Source organism: Danio rerio, chromosome 19 (genome assembly GCF_049306965.1).
Source record: "Danio rerio strain Tuebingen ecotype United States chromosome 19, GRCz12tu, whole genome shotgun sequence".
In the NCBI taxonomy this organism is placed as follows: Eukaryota; Metazoa; Chordata; class Actinopteri; order Cypriniformes; family Danionidae; genus Danio; species Danio rerio.
This window is the reverse complement of record NC_133194.1, coordinates 46,894,693-46,911,631: the sequence shown is the minus strand read 5'-3', so window position 1 is coordinate 46,911,631 and position 16,939 is coordinate 46,894,693. Positions and strand designations below refer to the sequence as shown.

Here is a 16,939-nt window from a genome sequence, read left to right as displayed (position 1 = left end):
AGGTGCAAGACTGAAAACAACACGTGAACTCGCTGCTGCGGTTTACAGGTTTATCCCCTGCTAGCAAGAACAGGTAATGTCTTCTTTTTATATTTTAGTTTTTAGTATGTCAGTGCGTATTTATAGTTTATGCTACATCTGCTGTAGTGCTTTTGATATTAACTGAGTCATACGTTGACTTTTCCACCTGCTTAGGTTATGTTATTGTGGTAATGACATTGAATAGAGTCAATACAGCCTGTCATACAATGCTAACGTTAATATATCGACATTATATGTTATGTCTGCCTTCAAATAGGATGTATTTTCACGATAATATTGTGTCGTTTGGCATAATAAACGCGTTGTTGTTTATTTGAACGTTTATTGAGAGATTCATGTAGATGTTTACTCTCTATGTGCTTCCTATATAATTTAGTTAGATTTTACATTATTTAATGTGGAGGCTAAGTTAACCTTACGTCTTGTCTTTGGTTCATATGTAACGTTGGTAATAGTGTTTTACACAATATTAAATGTTTAAGGTGTTTTGTCCACAATTATATGTAATCAGATGGGTATCCCAGAATCACACATGCATTAAAGGAAAAGGAGAAGTTTCGTGTAATAATTAAGCTATTATTATTATTGTGTTTGAATTTGGTCTGAATGTTCTTAAAAAAGAAAACGTAGATGTTTCAATAATCTTAAATTAATGTTTAAATGAAGCTTCAATTCGTGTTTCTGCTCATATATTTGTCTTTCAAAATTCTGGGATTGTTTATTCTTTAAATGTGATTAAAAATATTTATTAAGATTTTATATTGATTTCAGTTATATTATTGAAAGATATGCATATGTTTAGATAAATTGTGCACAATATAATTTGTGAAGTTATGTTTTTTCGTCTTTTAGTGGGTGAATTATATGAAGAACTGCTTTTTTTAACCTGACAAATGGTTATAATAGTATTTCTATAGATTTATTTTGTTATTTTGTTTTTATTATACAATCAGAATTATAAGCCCCCCTGAATTATTAGCCCCCTGTTTATTTTTCCCCCCAAATTCTGTTTAACGGAGAGCAGATTTTTTTAACGCATTGCTGAACATAATAGTTTTAATAACTCATCTTTAATAACTGATTTATTTTATCTTTGTCATGATGACAGTAAATAATAATATTTGACTGGATATTTAGACACTTTTATACAGCTATTAACTAGGTTAATTAGGTCAACTAGGCAGGTTAGGGTAAATAGGCAATTTATTACAATGATGGTTTGTTCTGTAGACAATCGAGAGAGAAAAAATATAGCTTAAAGGGGCTAAAAGTTTTTACCTTTTTAAAAAATAAAAACTTTTTATTGTAGCCAAAATAAAACTTTCTCCAGAAGAAAAAATATTATCAGACATACTGTGAATATTTCCTTGCTCTGTTAAACTTCATTTGGGAAATATTAACAGTTGAAGTCAGAATTATTAGCAATAAAAAATGTAGCTTAAAGGGGCTAATAATATTGACCTTATAATGGTTAAAAACTACTTTTTATTCTAGCCAAAATAACTAAAAACTACTTTTTATTCTAGCCGAAATAAAACAAATAAGACTTTCTCCAGAAGAAAAAATATTATAGAAAATACTGTGAAAATTTCCTTGCTCAGTTAAACATCATTTGGGAAATATTTGAAAAAGAAAAAAATCCCAGAAGGGTGAATAATTCTTTAGACTTTTAACTGTATACGTATTTTTAAATCAAATACAATGCATTTTCACAATAATACTCATAAAACATAATAACTTATCATTTTCCCCTCAGGAAACTTCCCATCATGCATGTTTGTCAGCGGTGTGTGAGTGTTTTGCTGTGGAGGCCTTTATCTGCAGCTCTCCAGCAGTCGACACGCTCACTGCATCAACACACACAACACAACATACTGCAGCAGAGCACAACACACACATCCATCTACAGCAGACCAGGAGGACTTCGATACTTCACACACCAACACACAGCTTCTCCAGATGTCCATAACACTGATCCCCAACAGAACAAGCCTGGAAAACATGTTGTGCCGCTAGAAAATTCTGCCATGCATCAAACAAGTCAAGTTTATCTTTCAGGTAATGCAAGTTTTGGTTTATATTCTCGTATCTACTTGCATGTAGGGCTGTGCAAACAATATGGAGATGTATATATATCTTAAAGACAAAATTAAAAGTATTCATACGTTTTCATAAGTATATAGTTCATATTATGCTCAATTTATAATGTGGTGTCAAAAAATACACTGTTTAGAGTTATACTTTTAATATATATAAGCGCAATATTACACAAAATCATGAGGATGCCAACATTTGCATTATTGAAAGTACATTGCATTTTATTTAGTGTGTGTGTGTGTGTGTGTGTGCGTGTGTGTGTGCGTGTGTGTGTGCGTGTGTGTGTGCGTGCGCGCTGTGGTTGTTCATTTGTACACATGTATGTATGTATGTATATATATATATATATATATATATATATATATATATATATATATTTATTTATGTATATATATATATATATATATATATATATATATATATATATATATTTATTTATGTGTGTGTATATATATATATATATATATATATATATATATTTATGTATACATATATATATATATATATATATATATATATATATATATATATATATATATGTGTGTGTGTGTATATAAATAAATAAATTATATATATATATATATATATATATATATATATATATATATATATAAATATATATATATATTCAATTAATCGAAAATCCTGTTTCTATTTTGATTTTGGCTTTTAACGATTATGAAAAACCATTAATCGTGATAAACGATTATTCCATCAAATACCGCCCCCTTTCCAGTTGTACACATTTGTTGCTCTGCAAAGCTCAGTTCCACGTGAAAATGACTAAAAGCATGTACTGTAATGTAACGTCTGCAGCAGGGGATGCGCATCATTCATTGATGAAAATTCGAATCATTCATATTTTAAAAGCGCGAAAGCGCGCAAGTTGATGTATGTGTGCGCGCGCCGCGCTTAGCCTTAAAAACTTCATGTGCATTTCATGATATGAGACTTTTCTCATAACCCCCAGGCGTTACATGCATGTTAATTATTTGTAATATGCTGATAATTGTGTTTTCTATAGGTCTGGATGCAGTTGCACGTCCTTCTCCACTTCAGGAAATCAGTGATGAAGAAGCAGTTCAGATCCAAGTGCCTTCAGTTCTTCCTGCAGACTCTTTCACACTCAGACCGTATGTGGAGAAATCAGAAACGCTCAGCAAACTGGTTCAGCTCGGTAGGTCTTCAGTACATTCCCATAATTCTCATCCTCTGCAGCCTTTTTTTTTTGTATTGTTGCCCGCTGGAAGAAGGTTAAGAAGCATTAAACGCTCTTCTAATTAGTGTTGGGCGATGTCGACCTATTTGGCATTGTACGATGTCTAATGTGAAACATCCCTATGGACCATGGGATCGTCGTCGTAGGCGGTGGTGAATTAATTATTTAGGAATAATTAATTCAATCATAACAAATGAATTATTTGTAGCCTAATGTTTCCACTACCTGACCTGCATGATCTTTGTTTTACCCATAACCAAATCATAAATGAATAAAGATAAGGTACACACAAATTACCACCTGTCAATCACTGTTTCTGCAGGACTCTGGCATGAATAGGCAGAGTGATCTGTGTCAATATAATGGCGTCGAAGGTGCACAGCCAACAGTATCTGAGGTTTTTGCTAAAATGTCTAGGTACTGTACAAGCGTGAAAGCGAGAAATTGAAGCAGTGTACTGATGCTGTGACACATTACCTGATAGATTCAAATAACAGAAGAGTCGTTAGTTAGAGACTAGATTAAATACGTTTAACAGTTATAGTGAGATGCGATCCAGCGGTACATCCATAACTGTCTGTGTGTGTGTGTGTGTGTGTGTGTGTGTGTGTGTGTGTGTGTGTGTGTGTGTGTGTGTGTGTGTGTGTGTGTGTGTGTGTGTGTGTGTGTGTGTGTGTGGTCATGTGATGTGCGTTTTCAGCGGTATAGTGTGGATGGTGAGATGTTCAGAAACGCCAGTGTGGATGTGGATCGTTTTCATTGTAAAATATCATTTTACAACTAAGGTGTATTAGTGTAAACGGGGCCTAAGTGTGTATTTTTCGCGAGTGGGTTGCTGCTGAGGTGGAGGATCGTGATGTCAGCTTGGCATCGTGGTGTCTATTGGCAATTGCCGATGGACAAAGGTATTATCTATCTATCCCTACCTTGTTTTTTAAGATTATTTTTTGTCCTTTTTGCCTTTATTAGAAAGGACAGTATTGAGACAGGAAGCGAAGTTGGAAAGAGAGAGAGAGGGCGGTAGGATAGGGAAATGCCCTCAAGCCGTATTCAAACTCAGGACGCCCTGACGTGCTGCTGCACCAAATGTCAGAATGCTAACCACTAGGCTATTGCGCCGACCAAGCCTACTTCTAACAGATATAAATTTACCTTTGTTCCTTAAGCCATACGGCTTTATAACCTTACATTTAGCAAGCTTTATTTTTTTTTACATCTGGGTCTTTCCTTATTGCTGTTTTTTTTTTTGTAGTATTATTTATGAAGTCATTATGAGGCATGCTGGATTGTGTTTTTAGTGTTGTTTGTTAGTGTTCAGCTCTTTATGTGTTTGCTGTATCATGATGCTTCTGCCCTAATTTAATTGCCCCTGGTGGGATTAATAAAGTTGTTTTTGCCAAGCACAAAAATATGATAATATGATATACTTTTAAATTGGTCAACTAATCTTCTGGTTAACTTCCGAATGTAAATTAAGAAATGCAAAATCCCACCTTCAGACTTAAGACCATTGATAAGAAGGTATACTTTAAACAAATAGCAGTGGGACTACCCAATGGCCCAGCAAGTTACGGAAGACAAAGCCCCTCCTTCCCCTGCTGCTTATTTCAATGTGACTTCAAAATGACTTCAATGTGGACAACAATCTGGAAAGATTTTGTAAAATTTTCTATTTTAATATCTTTAATACTCTATTTTAAATACTTAAAAAATTGCAAAGCATATACTTTTACCTTATTTTATGTATAATATATTATCTTTTCATTGTTCTGAATCTTTTTTTTACATTTTTATTTAGAAAATGTTTGTAAATTTTATGTGTTTTGTCAAATTTGAGACGCTGAAATGTCAATAAACTCAAAACTGTGTGCAGGTGTCAATCTGTGGGATCTGGAGCAGAGGCCTAATGTGGGCTCCATGCTGGTTCGGCTCGACTTCCAGGCAGACGTTGCACCCAGACTGCTCTTCCTCAGAGATCTGGGAGTTGAGGAGTCCGCGTTGGGTCGACTGCTCACCAAGAACCCCTTCATCCTTGCGGAAAGCCTGGACAACCTTCAGGCCAGGTCAGAGAGCGAGATAAGCAAATGTATTAAACTTCTGAAAACTAGCCTTCAGCTTTTATGGTGCATTTAATTCCACATCAGAAGTATTTTCATCAGACATTACAACCTGACCCTGGTCAACAACAAAAAAATTGCTTTATGTATATCTATTTCATGGTGGTTCAGTGGTTAGCACTGTCTGGTTCAAGTTCCAGCTGAGTCAGTTGGCGTTTCTGTGTGGAGTTTGCATGTTCTCCCCTTGTTTCCGTGACTTTACTCCACCTGCTCCGATTTCCTACCCAGTCTAAACTCATGCGCTATAGGTGGATTCGATTATCTAAATTGGCCGTAGTTCATGAGTGTGTGTAAATGTGAGTGTGCAAGGGTGTTTTCCAGTTCGGGGTTGCAGCTGGAAGGTCATCCGCTGCGTAAAACATATGCTGGAATAGTTGGCGTTTCATTCTGCTGTAGCTACATTTTGTTTTGCTTCACTTTTAGGGTGTCCTATTTGAAATCAAAGAAGTTCAGTGCGCAGTCTGTGGCGGCGATGGTGACTAAAGCTCCATACCTGCTGAACTTCAGCGTTGAGAGGCTCGACAACCGACTGGGCTTTTTTCAGCAGCAGCTGGGACTCAGTGCTGAGAAGGTGAAGCTAAATTGCATATAGTTGAAGTCAGAATTATTAGCCCTCCTGAATTATTATTACCTCCCCTGTATACTTCAATTTCTCTTTAACGGAGAGAAGATTTCTTCAACACATTTATGAACATAATAGTTTTAATAACTCATCTCTAATAACTGATTTATTTTATCTTTACCATGATAGGATAGGATAAGATAGAAGGATTTTTTTTTGCTTCTGAAAAATATTACGGATAAGTTTATTAGTACATTTTTTTTTTTTTTTATCAGTCAACTCAACATTGTCTAAACTTAATTTTGGGTTTACAACAGGCAGAATTATAGCAAATATGATTTTTAACAAGTTGAATCATTTTACAAGGATAGATTTAATAACTAAATTCAACATCAACATCTCAAAAAATGTGTTTTGTGACCCTTTAACCATCCATATTTTCCTGAATTATACTCTCAGACCCGTAATCTTGTGACTCGTCTACCGAAACTATTGTGTGGCAGTTTGGAGCCAGTAAAGGAGAATCTGAAGGTTTGACGCTTCGTTTGATTTGCTTATTTTTCAGTATAACATTGTGAAAATGAGACTTTCATTGATTATTCTCCTGCAGGTCTGTGAACTGGAGTTTGGATTCCGTGGGAATGAAATCCAGCACATCGTCAGCACAGTTCCCAAAGTACTATTGGCTAATAAAAGAAAACTCACGCAGATCTTTGACTTTGTTCACAACACCATGAATATTCCACACTCGCTTATCGCAAAGTTCCCTCAGGTACTTATTCATATTAATAAACATAATAGTTTTATTGACTCATTTCTAATAACTGATTTCTTTTATCTTTGCCATGATGACTGTACGTCATATTTTACTAGATGTTTTTCAAGATAATATTTTTTTCCTCAAAGGTGCTTAATGCCAAATTCCTCCGCATCCGAGAGCGCCACTTGTTTCTGGAGTATTTAGGCCGTGCTCAGTACCAGCCAGATCAACCCAACTACATCTCCTTGAGTCGTTTGGTGTTCCTGCCTGATGATGTTTTCTGCTCAGAAGTTGCATTAGCCACTCTTGAAGACTTTGAAAGATTTCAGAAAACATTGTAGCTGTAATTTCATGAATATTATTATTTTGCAAATAAACCAGTGTTTCGGTATGATCCGGTTATGGTGTGGTTCTGTGACTGCTAGTGTTGCTGTATGCTTAAAAAACAATATGACAGTGATTAAAAAGCAACTAGGTTAATTTTGATTTAAATAATACTTTAATATTTTGGGCGGTGTTTGTGCAGCTTTTGGGCTGTACAGTTTTTTTTATTTTTTTTTATTGCATAACCATCAGGAACAAACATTTAACAATAATATAAAAAATTAAACATAAACACTAAAATAACAATAAATAACACGCTAAAATAACAATAATAACACGCTAAATTAATTGCACAAAGCATAGTGTACAGCATTTCTACATCCAATGATTTTAAGAATTGACAGAAATCTAATAAAGTGTTATAATAGTTGATGCATTTCTCAGATTTTTTTTGCTTTTCAACAATTTCACTGTAGAAATAGAGAAGTCAAACTCGATACAAACAACTGTTAATGTGGGAGATGATTTAGCAAATTTCTGTATGTGGATGTAAAATTTTGCCAATAAAAAAAGATTAACAATAAATTCAAGACTTTTGTTGGATTTGCTTTCATAATTAAAAAAAATAATAATAATATCCTTTAATGTAAAATCATGTTTGGCTAATAATAATAACAATAAGTTTGGCTAGATCCTTCCAGAAATTGTTTACAATATTGCGGTCAAAAAATAAATGACAAAGGCTCTCTTTATCCACATTGCAGAAAGCACAAATGTCCTCCATTTCAATGTTCTTTGATAATAATAATTTTACTGGGTAAATTGTACAGTTGAAGTCAGAATTATTAGCCCCCCTGTTTAATTTTTCCCCCAATTTCTGTTTAACAGAGAGCAAATTTTTTTTCAGCACATTTCTAAACATAATAGTTTTAATAACTCATCTCTAATAACTGATTTATTTTATCTTTGCCATGATGACAGTAAATAATATCTGACTAGATATTTTCCAAGACACTTCTATTCAGCTTAAAGTGACATTTAAAGGCTTAACTAGTTAATTAGGTTAACTAGGCAGGTTAGGGTAATTAGCCAAGTTATTGTATAATGATGGTTTGTTCTGTAGACAATAAAAACAGAAAAATTAGCCTAAAGGGGCTAATAATATTGACCTTAAAATAGTTCTTATAAAATAAAAACTGCTTTTATTCTAGCCGAAATTAAATCAATTAAGACTCCAGAAGAAAAAATATTATCAGACATACTTTGAAAATGTCCTTGCTCTGTTAAACATCATTTGCAAAAGAAAAAAAAAAAAATCAAAGGGGGGTAAATAATTCCGACTTCAACTATATGTAGTATTTAAAAATGAATTTCCTTAATTTTATTATTAATAGTGTATTTGAAGAGGGTTAACCAGGCTCTTTTACAATTAATATCAACAATAATAGAGTTCCAGAAAAATTTGCCTCTAGGTGTGATTTTATTTTGCTTCTGAAAAATATTACGGATAAGTTTGTTAGTACATTTTTTTTAATCAGTCAACTCAACATTGTCTAAATGTAATTTTGGGTTTACAACAGACAGAATTATAGCAAATATGATTTTTAACAAGTTGAATAATTTTACAGGGATAGATTTAATAACTAAATTAAATTCTCTAAAGAGTATTGGGGAATTGTGAACAGACATCATTCATTCAATTCAATTCAGCTTTATTTGTATAGCACTTTTACAATGTACGTTGTGTCAAAGCAGCTTCACATAAAAGATCATAGTAAATTGAAACAGTGTAGTTCAGTTTTAAGTTCAGTTCAGTTTATAGCTCAGTTCAGTGTGGTTTATTAATCACTACTAAGAGTCCAAACACTGAAGAGCAATGGTAGAATAGAATTCATATGGTAGAATAATTCCGGAACTGTCAAAAAGTTTTTAAAGATGATTAATGTCTCTATTAGGTGAAGCAGTGGAGCAGTAGGTAGTGCTGTCGCCTCACAGCAAGAAGGTCGCTGGTTGGAACCTCGGCTCAGTTGGCGTTTCTGTGTGGAGTTTGCATGTTCTCCCTGCCTTCGTGTGAGTTTCCTCCGGGTGCTCTGGTTTCCCCCACAGTCCAAAGACATGTGTTACAGGTGAATTGGGTAGGCTAAATTGTTCGTAGTGTATGAGTGTGTGTGTGTGTGTGGATGTTTCCCAGAGATGGGTTGCGGCTGGAAGGGCATCCACTGCGTAAAAACCTGCTGGATAAGTTGGCGGTTCATTCCGCTGTGGCGACCCCGGATTAATAAAGGGACTAAGCCGACAAGAAAATGAATGAATGATTAATGTCTCTATTAAACCAATTTACTAAGAATAAAGATTTGTTTGAAGAGGTTATATTACCAATATTCAAAATAAAGGAGGTGTGAGGAGAAGAATTGTGACGGTAACATTTTCCAAGCAAGAAGAGCTTGTTCATAGTATTTAGTGAGTTTAAAGGAGATTTTAGAAATATTATTGTAGTGGCTATTTTCTCTAAGGAGGCTCTCTCAGTGGTCAAGAAACAAAGTCTTACCCGGGATGTCTTTTACAAGTTTTATTCTTTATAAAGAAGATCACAGTCATAAAGCAACAACAGTTTCTGCAGTGTGAGATACTAAAAGCAAAGTGTGTTCACCTTTTTATCTAGTTTGTACTGCTTACGAGGTCAACTCCGAATAAGGCCTCATCTACAATTACGTCAGGCGTCTTCTGCTGTTCATGCGATATGCTCATAACAACCACACATCCTTCTTAGGATAATGAAAAAGCTTTCACCTAAAGAAATATAGTTATCTATAAAAATGTACACATAGGTTTTATGATAAACATATGGAGAACACAGATACACACACATGTAATAATGAGTCTTAGCCAAGTTTCTAACATATAAAGCTCATCTAAAAATGAATTTCCATTACAATTATAATCACATGTTAAAAATGTAAGCCACCTGTTTGGTGAGGCTGGAAAAAGTTTTTTTTTTTTTTTCTTGGTAGAATTATTATTATTATTATTGTATTATGCATTCCAAAGGTAATAATTGAAATAAAAAAACTAAACAAAAACAAAGGGAAGACATTCAAAAACAGATTCATAATAGCTTACAATAGACAGAGCTTTTACATTTTTTACAGCTTTGAGAGACTTCATTAACAGAATAATTTCGTTGAGAAATACCTTGTATAAAAGAGGAGATTTTGAAAGTCGACATTTGTGGATGAAGAATTTACCATTTAAAATAATAAAATTAATAAAATTGTTAATTTGTTTATCACCATTTTCAAAATAATAAATAATTTATTTTGCATTCAGTGTTATCAACATAATATTTTTAGCAGAATAATCGGAAAAACAGTCTTTCCAAAATAATTGCACACTCTGACAATCAACAAATAAGTGACATAAGGATTCCTCGCTGTTTTTACAAAATGAACATTCTTTCTCAATATCTGAAAATGTGGAAAGCAACACGTTGCATGGGTATATTTTATGTAAAATTTTAAATGAATTTCTCTTACTTTATTTGAAATGCAAAATGTGTATGGCAGCAGCCATGCTGGCTGGAAAAAGTCAACTACATCTGGCAACACTGATTGCGTAATCGCCGGACAAGACGTCACGTATCCCACAACCCTGTGCGTTTCTCTCAGAGAACAAAAATGGCGGCGAGGGCACCAGGTAAAAATGTTGTTCGATTTGTATTAGCGTTATGTGAAACTGTGATTTAATATATTTGTTTTCATCAATGTAAAGAGCTTATTTATATCTTGTCTGTCTTCTGTGTTGTTAGAACTACTGTCATTAACCGTGTCTGTCAGTTTTGTCACGCAAATCACTGATGTCCTCTGAGTGTCCCCGTCTGCTTCAATGAGTTGTTGTGTGTTTTTAGCCGTAAATGTGTTGATATCCTGTTTACATCGCTTCTAGAAACTCTTTATTTGGTATTTACATGTTACAAACTGTACATTATGTGGAAACAAATGCTCTTTGATTTGTACAGATCTCATTTAGCCGGTTGTTTGTGAGTGTTTCGTAATTACAACTTGCCAGCTTCCATCTGACAACACAGAAAGCAGAAAAATAATAATAAAGCACAGAAAACTATTGCGTTTTATTAATTTATTAATGTTTCTGCACAGTTGCTGCATCCGGCAGGTTCGTGGATGTCTTCAGGAAATGGTACTACAATGCGTGCGGGTTCAACAAACTGGGTAAGCAATGTCATATCTGTGCCATCTGTTAATCTGGTAAACATTTTAATAGTTTAAAGGTTCATCACTTCTTATGTTTCATTTGTCCTAATTTTATGAATGTTTTAATTCTCTTATGTTAAACATTTGAAATTAGAATACAGTATTAAATGATATCCATACATAGGCCTGTCACAATAATCAATATAGACTCCAGTGCTTCCCACAGGCTTGAAATACACTTGCGGTGGTAGCCGAAGTGAAACAGCCTTTACCCACAGCACTACATGCGGCAAACAAAACATTGTTATTTCTAACTAATTTTATTTATTATGACACTGTTTCTTTTCAGTGGGTTAAAGCAGTGGTTCTCAAACTGTGGTAGATGTTCCACTAGTTATACGCAGGCTTCCTTCTAGTGGTACACAGAGAAATCACTGAAAAATCAAAGTATAAATAAAAAAAAAAGTCTTTTAACCCTTTGATGCGTACTGATGTGTTCAGTAAATTGATTTTAATAGGCTAAACTTGTCATTTTATTTGTAATTTTCTAATGTTTGTTATGTATTCCATGTCAGGGTTCAACACTAAGGATTTTTCTACTGATCCATTCGGGCCAGTGGTTTAGGTTTTTACTTGCCCTGCAAAAATTTTTACTGGCCCCACCAAAAAAAAAAAAAAAAAAAAAGAAGATAACACTTTTTTTTGCCAAATATTTTAAATAATGTCAAAAAATGTCTGTAAATCTAGCATTTCAAAAGTTAATAAATGGTTAATGAGCAAAATTCTTAGTGTTATGCAAACAAAACATCAAACATCATCAGGGAAACGGTTTGAATTTCCGCTTGGTTAAAAAAACAGTGTGCCATTTGGGACGCCACTACATACATATACTATCCTGTTGAGTAAGTGCATAATAGTGCATAGTGTGCCATTTGAGATGCAGCATGCTCAAAACATCACGGACGAACCGAAAAGCAATATAGTATCTACGACATCACAGAGAAGATAGCATTTAAAGACTTAAAAGCACAAACTTAAAATGCACGCAATTGACCAAAAGTGGCAGGCAAATTAAACTTTAGTGACAAGGCAGCACTGTCCTAATCGGGCCAGTAATCATCCTGACTACTGTCCCAAGTGTCTCTCACGCTGGCCCTGGGCCACCAGGCAGTCCTTATTGTTGAGCCCTGCATGTGAAGTTAATTTCTTCTTAAATTTGTAACAGTTGTTGCGGGCGTATCTGTATTTGTATATCCAAATGTTGACAGGTAAAATTTAATCACTTACTTTTCTGACACACAAAGCCTACTCTAAGATGCAGTAAGAAGATTTAATTTCTTATTTGCATATGTAAATCCCATTCATACAGTTAAAGTCAGAATTATTAGTCCAACTTTGAATTTTTTTTCTTTTTTAAATATTTCTCAAAGAGCAAGGAAATTTTCACAATATGTCTGAATGTTTTTTTCTTCTGGAGAAAGTCGTATTTGTTTTATTTTGGCTAGAAGAAAAGCAGTTATTAATTTTTTAACACCATTTTAAGGACAAAATTATTAGCCCCTTTAAGCTTTTTCTTTCTTTTTTTTTTTTTTTTTTGACTGTCTACAGAACAAACCATCTTTATACAATGACTTGCCTAATTACCCTAACCTGCCTAAACCTTTAAATGTCACTTTAAGCTTATTATGGTGGTGCTTGGAGAGACAGTTTGTTTCTGAGGTGGTACTTGGTGAAAAAAAAGTTTGAGATTTATTGATCTAATGTATTCCTCCTCTCCTGCAGGCCTGATGCGGGACGACACCATCGATGAGGGCAGTGATGTGAAAGAGGCTGTTCGTCGTCTTCCAGAGCCACTTTACAATGAGAGGGTTTTCCGCCTCAAGAGAGCCATGGATCTTTCCATGAAGCACCAGATCCTTCCCAAAGACCAGTGGACGAAATTTGAGCAGGTATGTCAATGTTAAGTGTGTCTTAGACATGTCATTTCTTTAAAGTATTAGGGTTTCAGATATATCAAGGCCTGGAAAGTACTTCAAAACAAGCATAGGTCCTTGCTTGAATTAAATTCATGGTTTTATTGCAACAGTTGTACTCAATTGACAAAAACTGAAAAAACAAACAAAGAAAAAAACAAGAAATTATTTAATTAATAATCTTAATGTAAATCTTGTGCAATAACAGTAACAAAAAAAATACACATTTTATTAGCCTTATGATGATAAACCATATTTGAACATCACAATTATTGAATTCAGCAAATTATTAAAGTTCTTTGAACATGACTTTTTAAAAGGGTCAATTTCTGAAACTGAGTTTTTACATTAATATTAAGTGCAAATGAAATTATTAGTACTTTCGTGGTGCTACATATGCTAAGGTTTGAATCAATTCCTGATTTAAAATGAACGGTGCTTTAAAAAGTCCTTAAATCTGCTGTTCATGAAAGCAAGGGAACTGTTAAAATTTGACTGATTTAATATATTTAATATGTGTTTGTGTTTTGTGCCAAACGTCACTTGATATTTAGTTCAATTCAATTGAGCTTTATTTGTATAGCGCTTTTATAATTTAGATTTTGTCAAAGCAGCTCCACATAAATGGTCATAGCAACTGGATCAGGGTAGTTCAGTTTTTAGTGTTTAAGTTCAGTTCAGTTTAGTTCAGTTTACTGTGGTTTAAATCATTACTGAGAGTCCAAACACTGAAGAGCAGATTCATCAATGCGTAGCTCTACCAATCCTGAACCATGCAAGCCAGTGGCGACAGCGGAGAGGAAAAAAAAACTTCACCAATAGGAGAGTGAAGAAAAAAAACCTTGAGAGAATCAGTCTCAGTTTGGCACGACCATTTTAATTTCTCCGCTGGCCAAACGTCTTGTGTAATTTAGTGTATTAGTTTTGCAGCAATACACTTTTTACAGATTTTATTCACTTTATCTTATGGTACAATTCTCACTATTAACAAACCAATACCTAAACCATTCAGCTCAAACTTCTCATTTACTGCTTATTAATTGTTAAGGTAGAAATTTGGTTTAGGGATTGGGTTAAATTAAGGATCTAGAATAAAATTAAGTTCCAATAAACAGCCAATGTATCTTAATAATAGGCAGGTAAAAAGCCACTTATCGTAATAGTGGGAATTGTTACTTAAACTTGAGTGTTACCCTTTTTTTATACTGAACACAAAAAATATCTGGTAACACTTTAGTTTAGGTTACAATTCAAGCTATAAACTTCTGGCTTATTACCTGCATATTATTATGACAATAACTGTTCATTAGTAGTTCTAAAACTAATCATACCCAAACTAAAACCAGCTTATAACCTTACTAACAACTAATAAACAGCTCATTAATGTTTTACTAAGCCAGAAGTGTTAGTTAATGGTTAGTTAATACCGTGATCTGTGAGGTTTTCATATGTTATAATGTAAGAAATGTGAAAATTACTGGAAAATGTAACTTATTTTGGTCTGTTCTAACAACTAAATCTATTGTATGATTAGATTTATTTAAACTTTTTTATGATTTGACGATTACTTTCAATGTCTAATGAATTTAAGACATTCAGTTTGACATCCTTTAGGCTAGTTTTACAAACAGAGCTTAGCTGAAGCTAGGTTTTCACTTAATTAAGTCAATCCAGGGCTTTATATACTTGCAACATGAAAAAGTTTTACAAACTAATAAAATATTGGGCAAAAAAATAGTTTAAAAAATAATGCAAATTGCAAAGGGAAGTTTAGGTTTTGAGAAATAAGAAATTCTGCAAAAAATAAGGAACCGCAAATAAAAATCAAGCAGTGCAAAAAAGACAATCAATCTTTTTAAAATATATATAAATATACATGTATGTAAAATATTTTTCAGCATTGCCTTTCCATACCCCCTCAAATCAATTGCAACCTTCATTTAGATTTGCTTTTCAGTCAGCCGTGGGTTTGCTGTGCGGTTTCTGCTTTGCAAGTGTTAAAATATTCTTGTTTGATTTGTTTTTTTTGCACTGCTTGATTTTTATTTGCAGTTCTTTTTGTTTGCAAAACATTATTTTCTCAACTTTCTCAGCATTTTCTCTTTGCGTTTTTTTTAAGCCTTTTTTTTTGGTTTGCAAAACTTTGTTGCAATGACAAACAGTGCACAGCATATACAAGTACACCCCTCACAAATCTCTCTCTTAAATTCATATTTTTGCAATATTTTGCTTGAAATTAATTGTATTATACTCCATTTCTAAGTATGTTTGGTGACAAAAATATTATTTTAATAAATATATGTTTTGTTTAAATGCACCAAATTACATCCCCTATATTCACTGAGAAATGGAGTAAAATATTCATTTTCAAAATGGGCTGTACTCAATTATGCTGAGCTCTGACTGACACGGTGGATTCCATAATTAAGCAGCTTTTATAAAAATGACTTTTTAAAAATCACACATTACTGCTGTGTTTGTTAACTTATTCTGTCACTGATGTTTTGTTTAGGTTAAGTCAAACATGCAATCAAGTCTAGTCTTAAGTCTTGTCTCTGAAAGCGAGTGTTCTGTTCCAATGCAGTATTGTATTTATTAATCTTGTAGGATGTGAAGTACCTGGAGCCGTACCTGCAGGAGGTGATCCGTGAAAGGAAAGAGAAAGAGGAGTGGGATAAGAAATAGGAAGAGCGTGATGACGATGATCAAGCTCTTCTTTGCTGCGATGTCTGGTATTCTTGTATTTAAAAGAAAATGTATTATGTGATGAGTCCTTATTAAAATTTCCTTTCTGACAAAAGCTTTTAATGATCTTTATTGTCTGCAGGAAAGCCATTGCAGCGGTCTCTAATCAAGGGAGAAAAGTTATTGGGAATATTTAATAGGCTCGTTCACTGCAGAAATACATTCTGATGATTAAATTAATAAAATTAGTCAATTATCGTCACTACTTTTTCCTTTTTGTAATAATGTTAAGGTTTTAGGTTGCAGTTACACCGAAAGATGCATTGATCATCAATTAAAGCCACACTATTTCTCATATATATATATATATATATATAGGGTGGAGCAGTAGGTAGTGCTGTTTCCTCACAACAAAAGGGTCGCTGGTTCGAGCCTCTGCTGGGTCATTTAGCATTTCTGTGTGGAGTTCACATGTTCTCCTCGCATTTGCTAGGGTTTCATCTGGGTGCTCCATTTTCCCCCACAAGTCCAAAGACATGTGGTACAGGTGAATTAGGTAAGCTAAAATTGTCTGTAGTGTGTGTGTGTGTGAGCGTGTGGGTGTTTTCCAGTGATGGGTTGCAGCTGGAAAGGCATCCGTTGCGTAAAACTGAAAAGCTGGATAAGTTGGCAGTTCATTCCGCTGTGGCCACCGCAGATTAATAAAGGGACTAATTCAAAAAGAAAATGAATATATACATATTTTACATACAAAGATTTACTTGTATTGCACATTTATTGTTTTTAAAGTGACTTTTCACGTTATACAAGATATGTACAGCTTCATATATAATAGCACTGTCTACCTCTCATGGGTTGGAATGTACTTTGCTAATAAATCCTGTTATGAATGCACAGTTGTGATTTTTAACATATTTGCAAGTGTGTATTCCTAAACAGATTTATTTGCAAT

General features: G+C 33.8%; 2 protein-coding genes across 3 annotated transcripts; both read left to right on the top strand.

The window, feature by feature from the left end:
- Positions 1-10: 10 nt before the first annotated feature.
- On the top strand, positions 11-7,191 carry mterf3 (mitochondrial transcription termination factor 3). Its single transcript, NM_001002615.1, is given in 8 exon segments — positions 11-73; positions 1,799-2,100; positions 3,164-3,316; positions 5,232-5,421; positions 5,899-6,046; positions 6,497-6,568; positions 6,648-6,809; positions 6,944-7,191. Coding segments are annotated over 7 exon segments (1,209 nt in total). The 5' UTR covers positions 11-73; positions 1,799-1,811; the 3' UTR covers positions 7,139-7,191.
- Positions 7,192-10,771: 3,580 nt separating this feature from the next.
- On the top strand, positions 10,772-16,249 carry uqcrb (ubiquinol-cytochrome c reductase binding protein). Of its 2 annotated transcripts, XM_009294443.4 has the most exons (5): positions 10,785-10,814; positions 11,276-11,347; positions 13,112-13,278; positions 15,910-16,034; positions 16,130-16,249. In XM_009294443.4, the coding sequence occupies exons 1-4, from the start codon at positions 10,796-10,798 to the stop codon at positions 15,985-15,987; spliced, it is 336 nt and encodes a 111-aa protein (XP_009292718.1). In that variant the 5' UTR covers positions 10,785-10,795; the 3' UTR covers positions 15,988-16,034; positions 16,130-16,249.
- Positions 16,250-16,939: the final 690 nt, after the last annotated feature.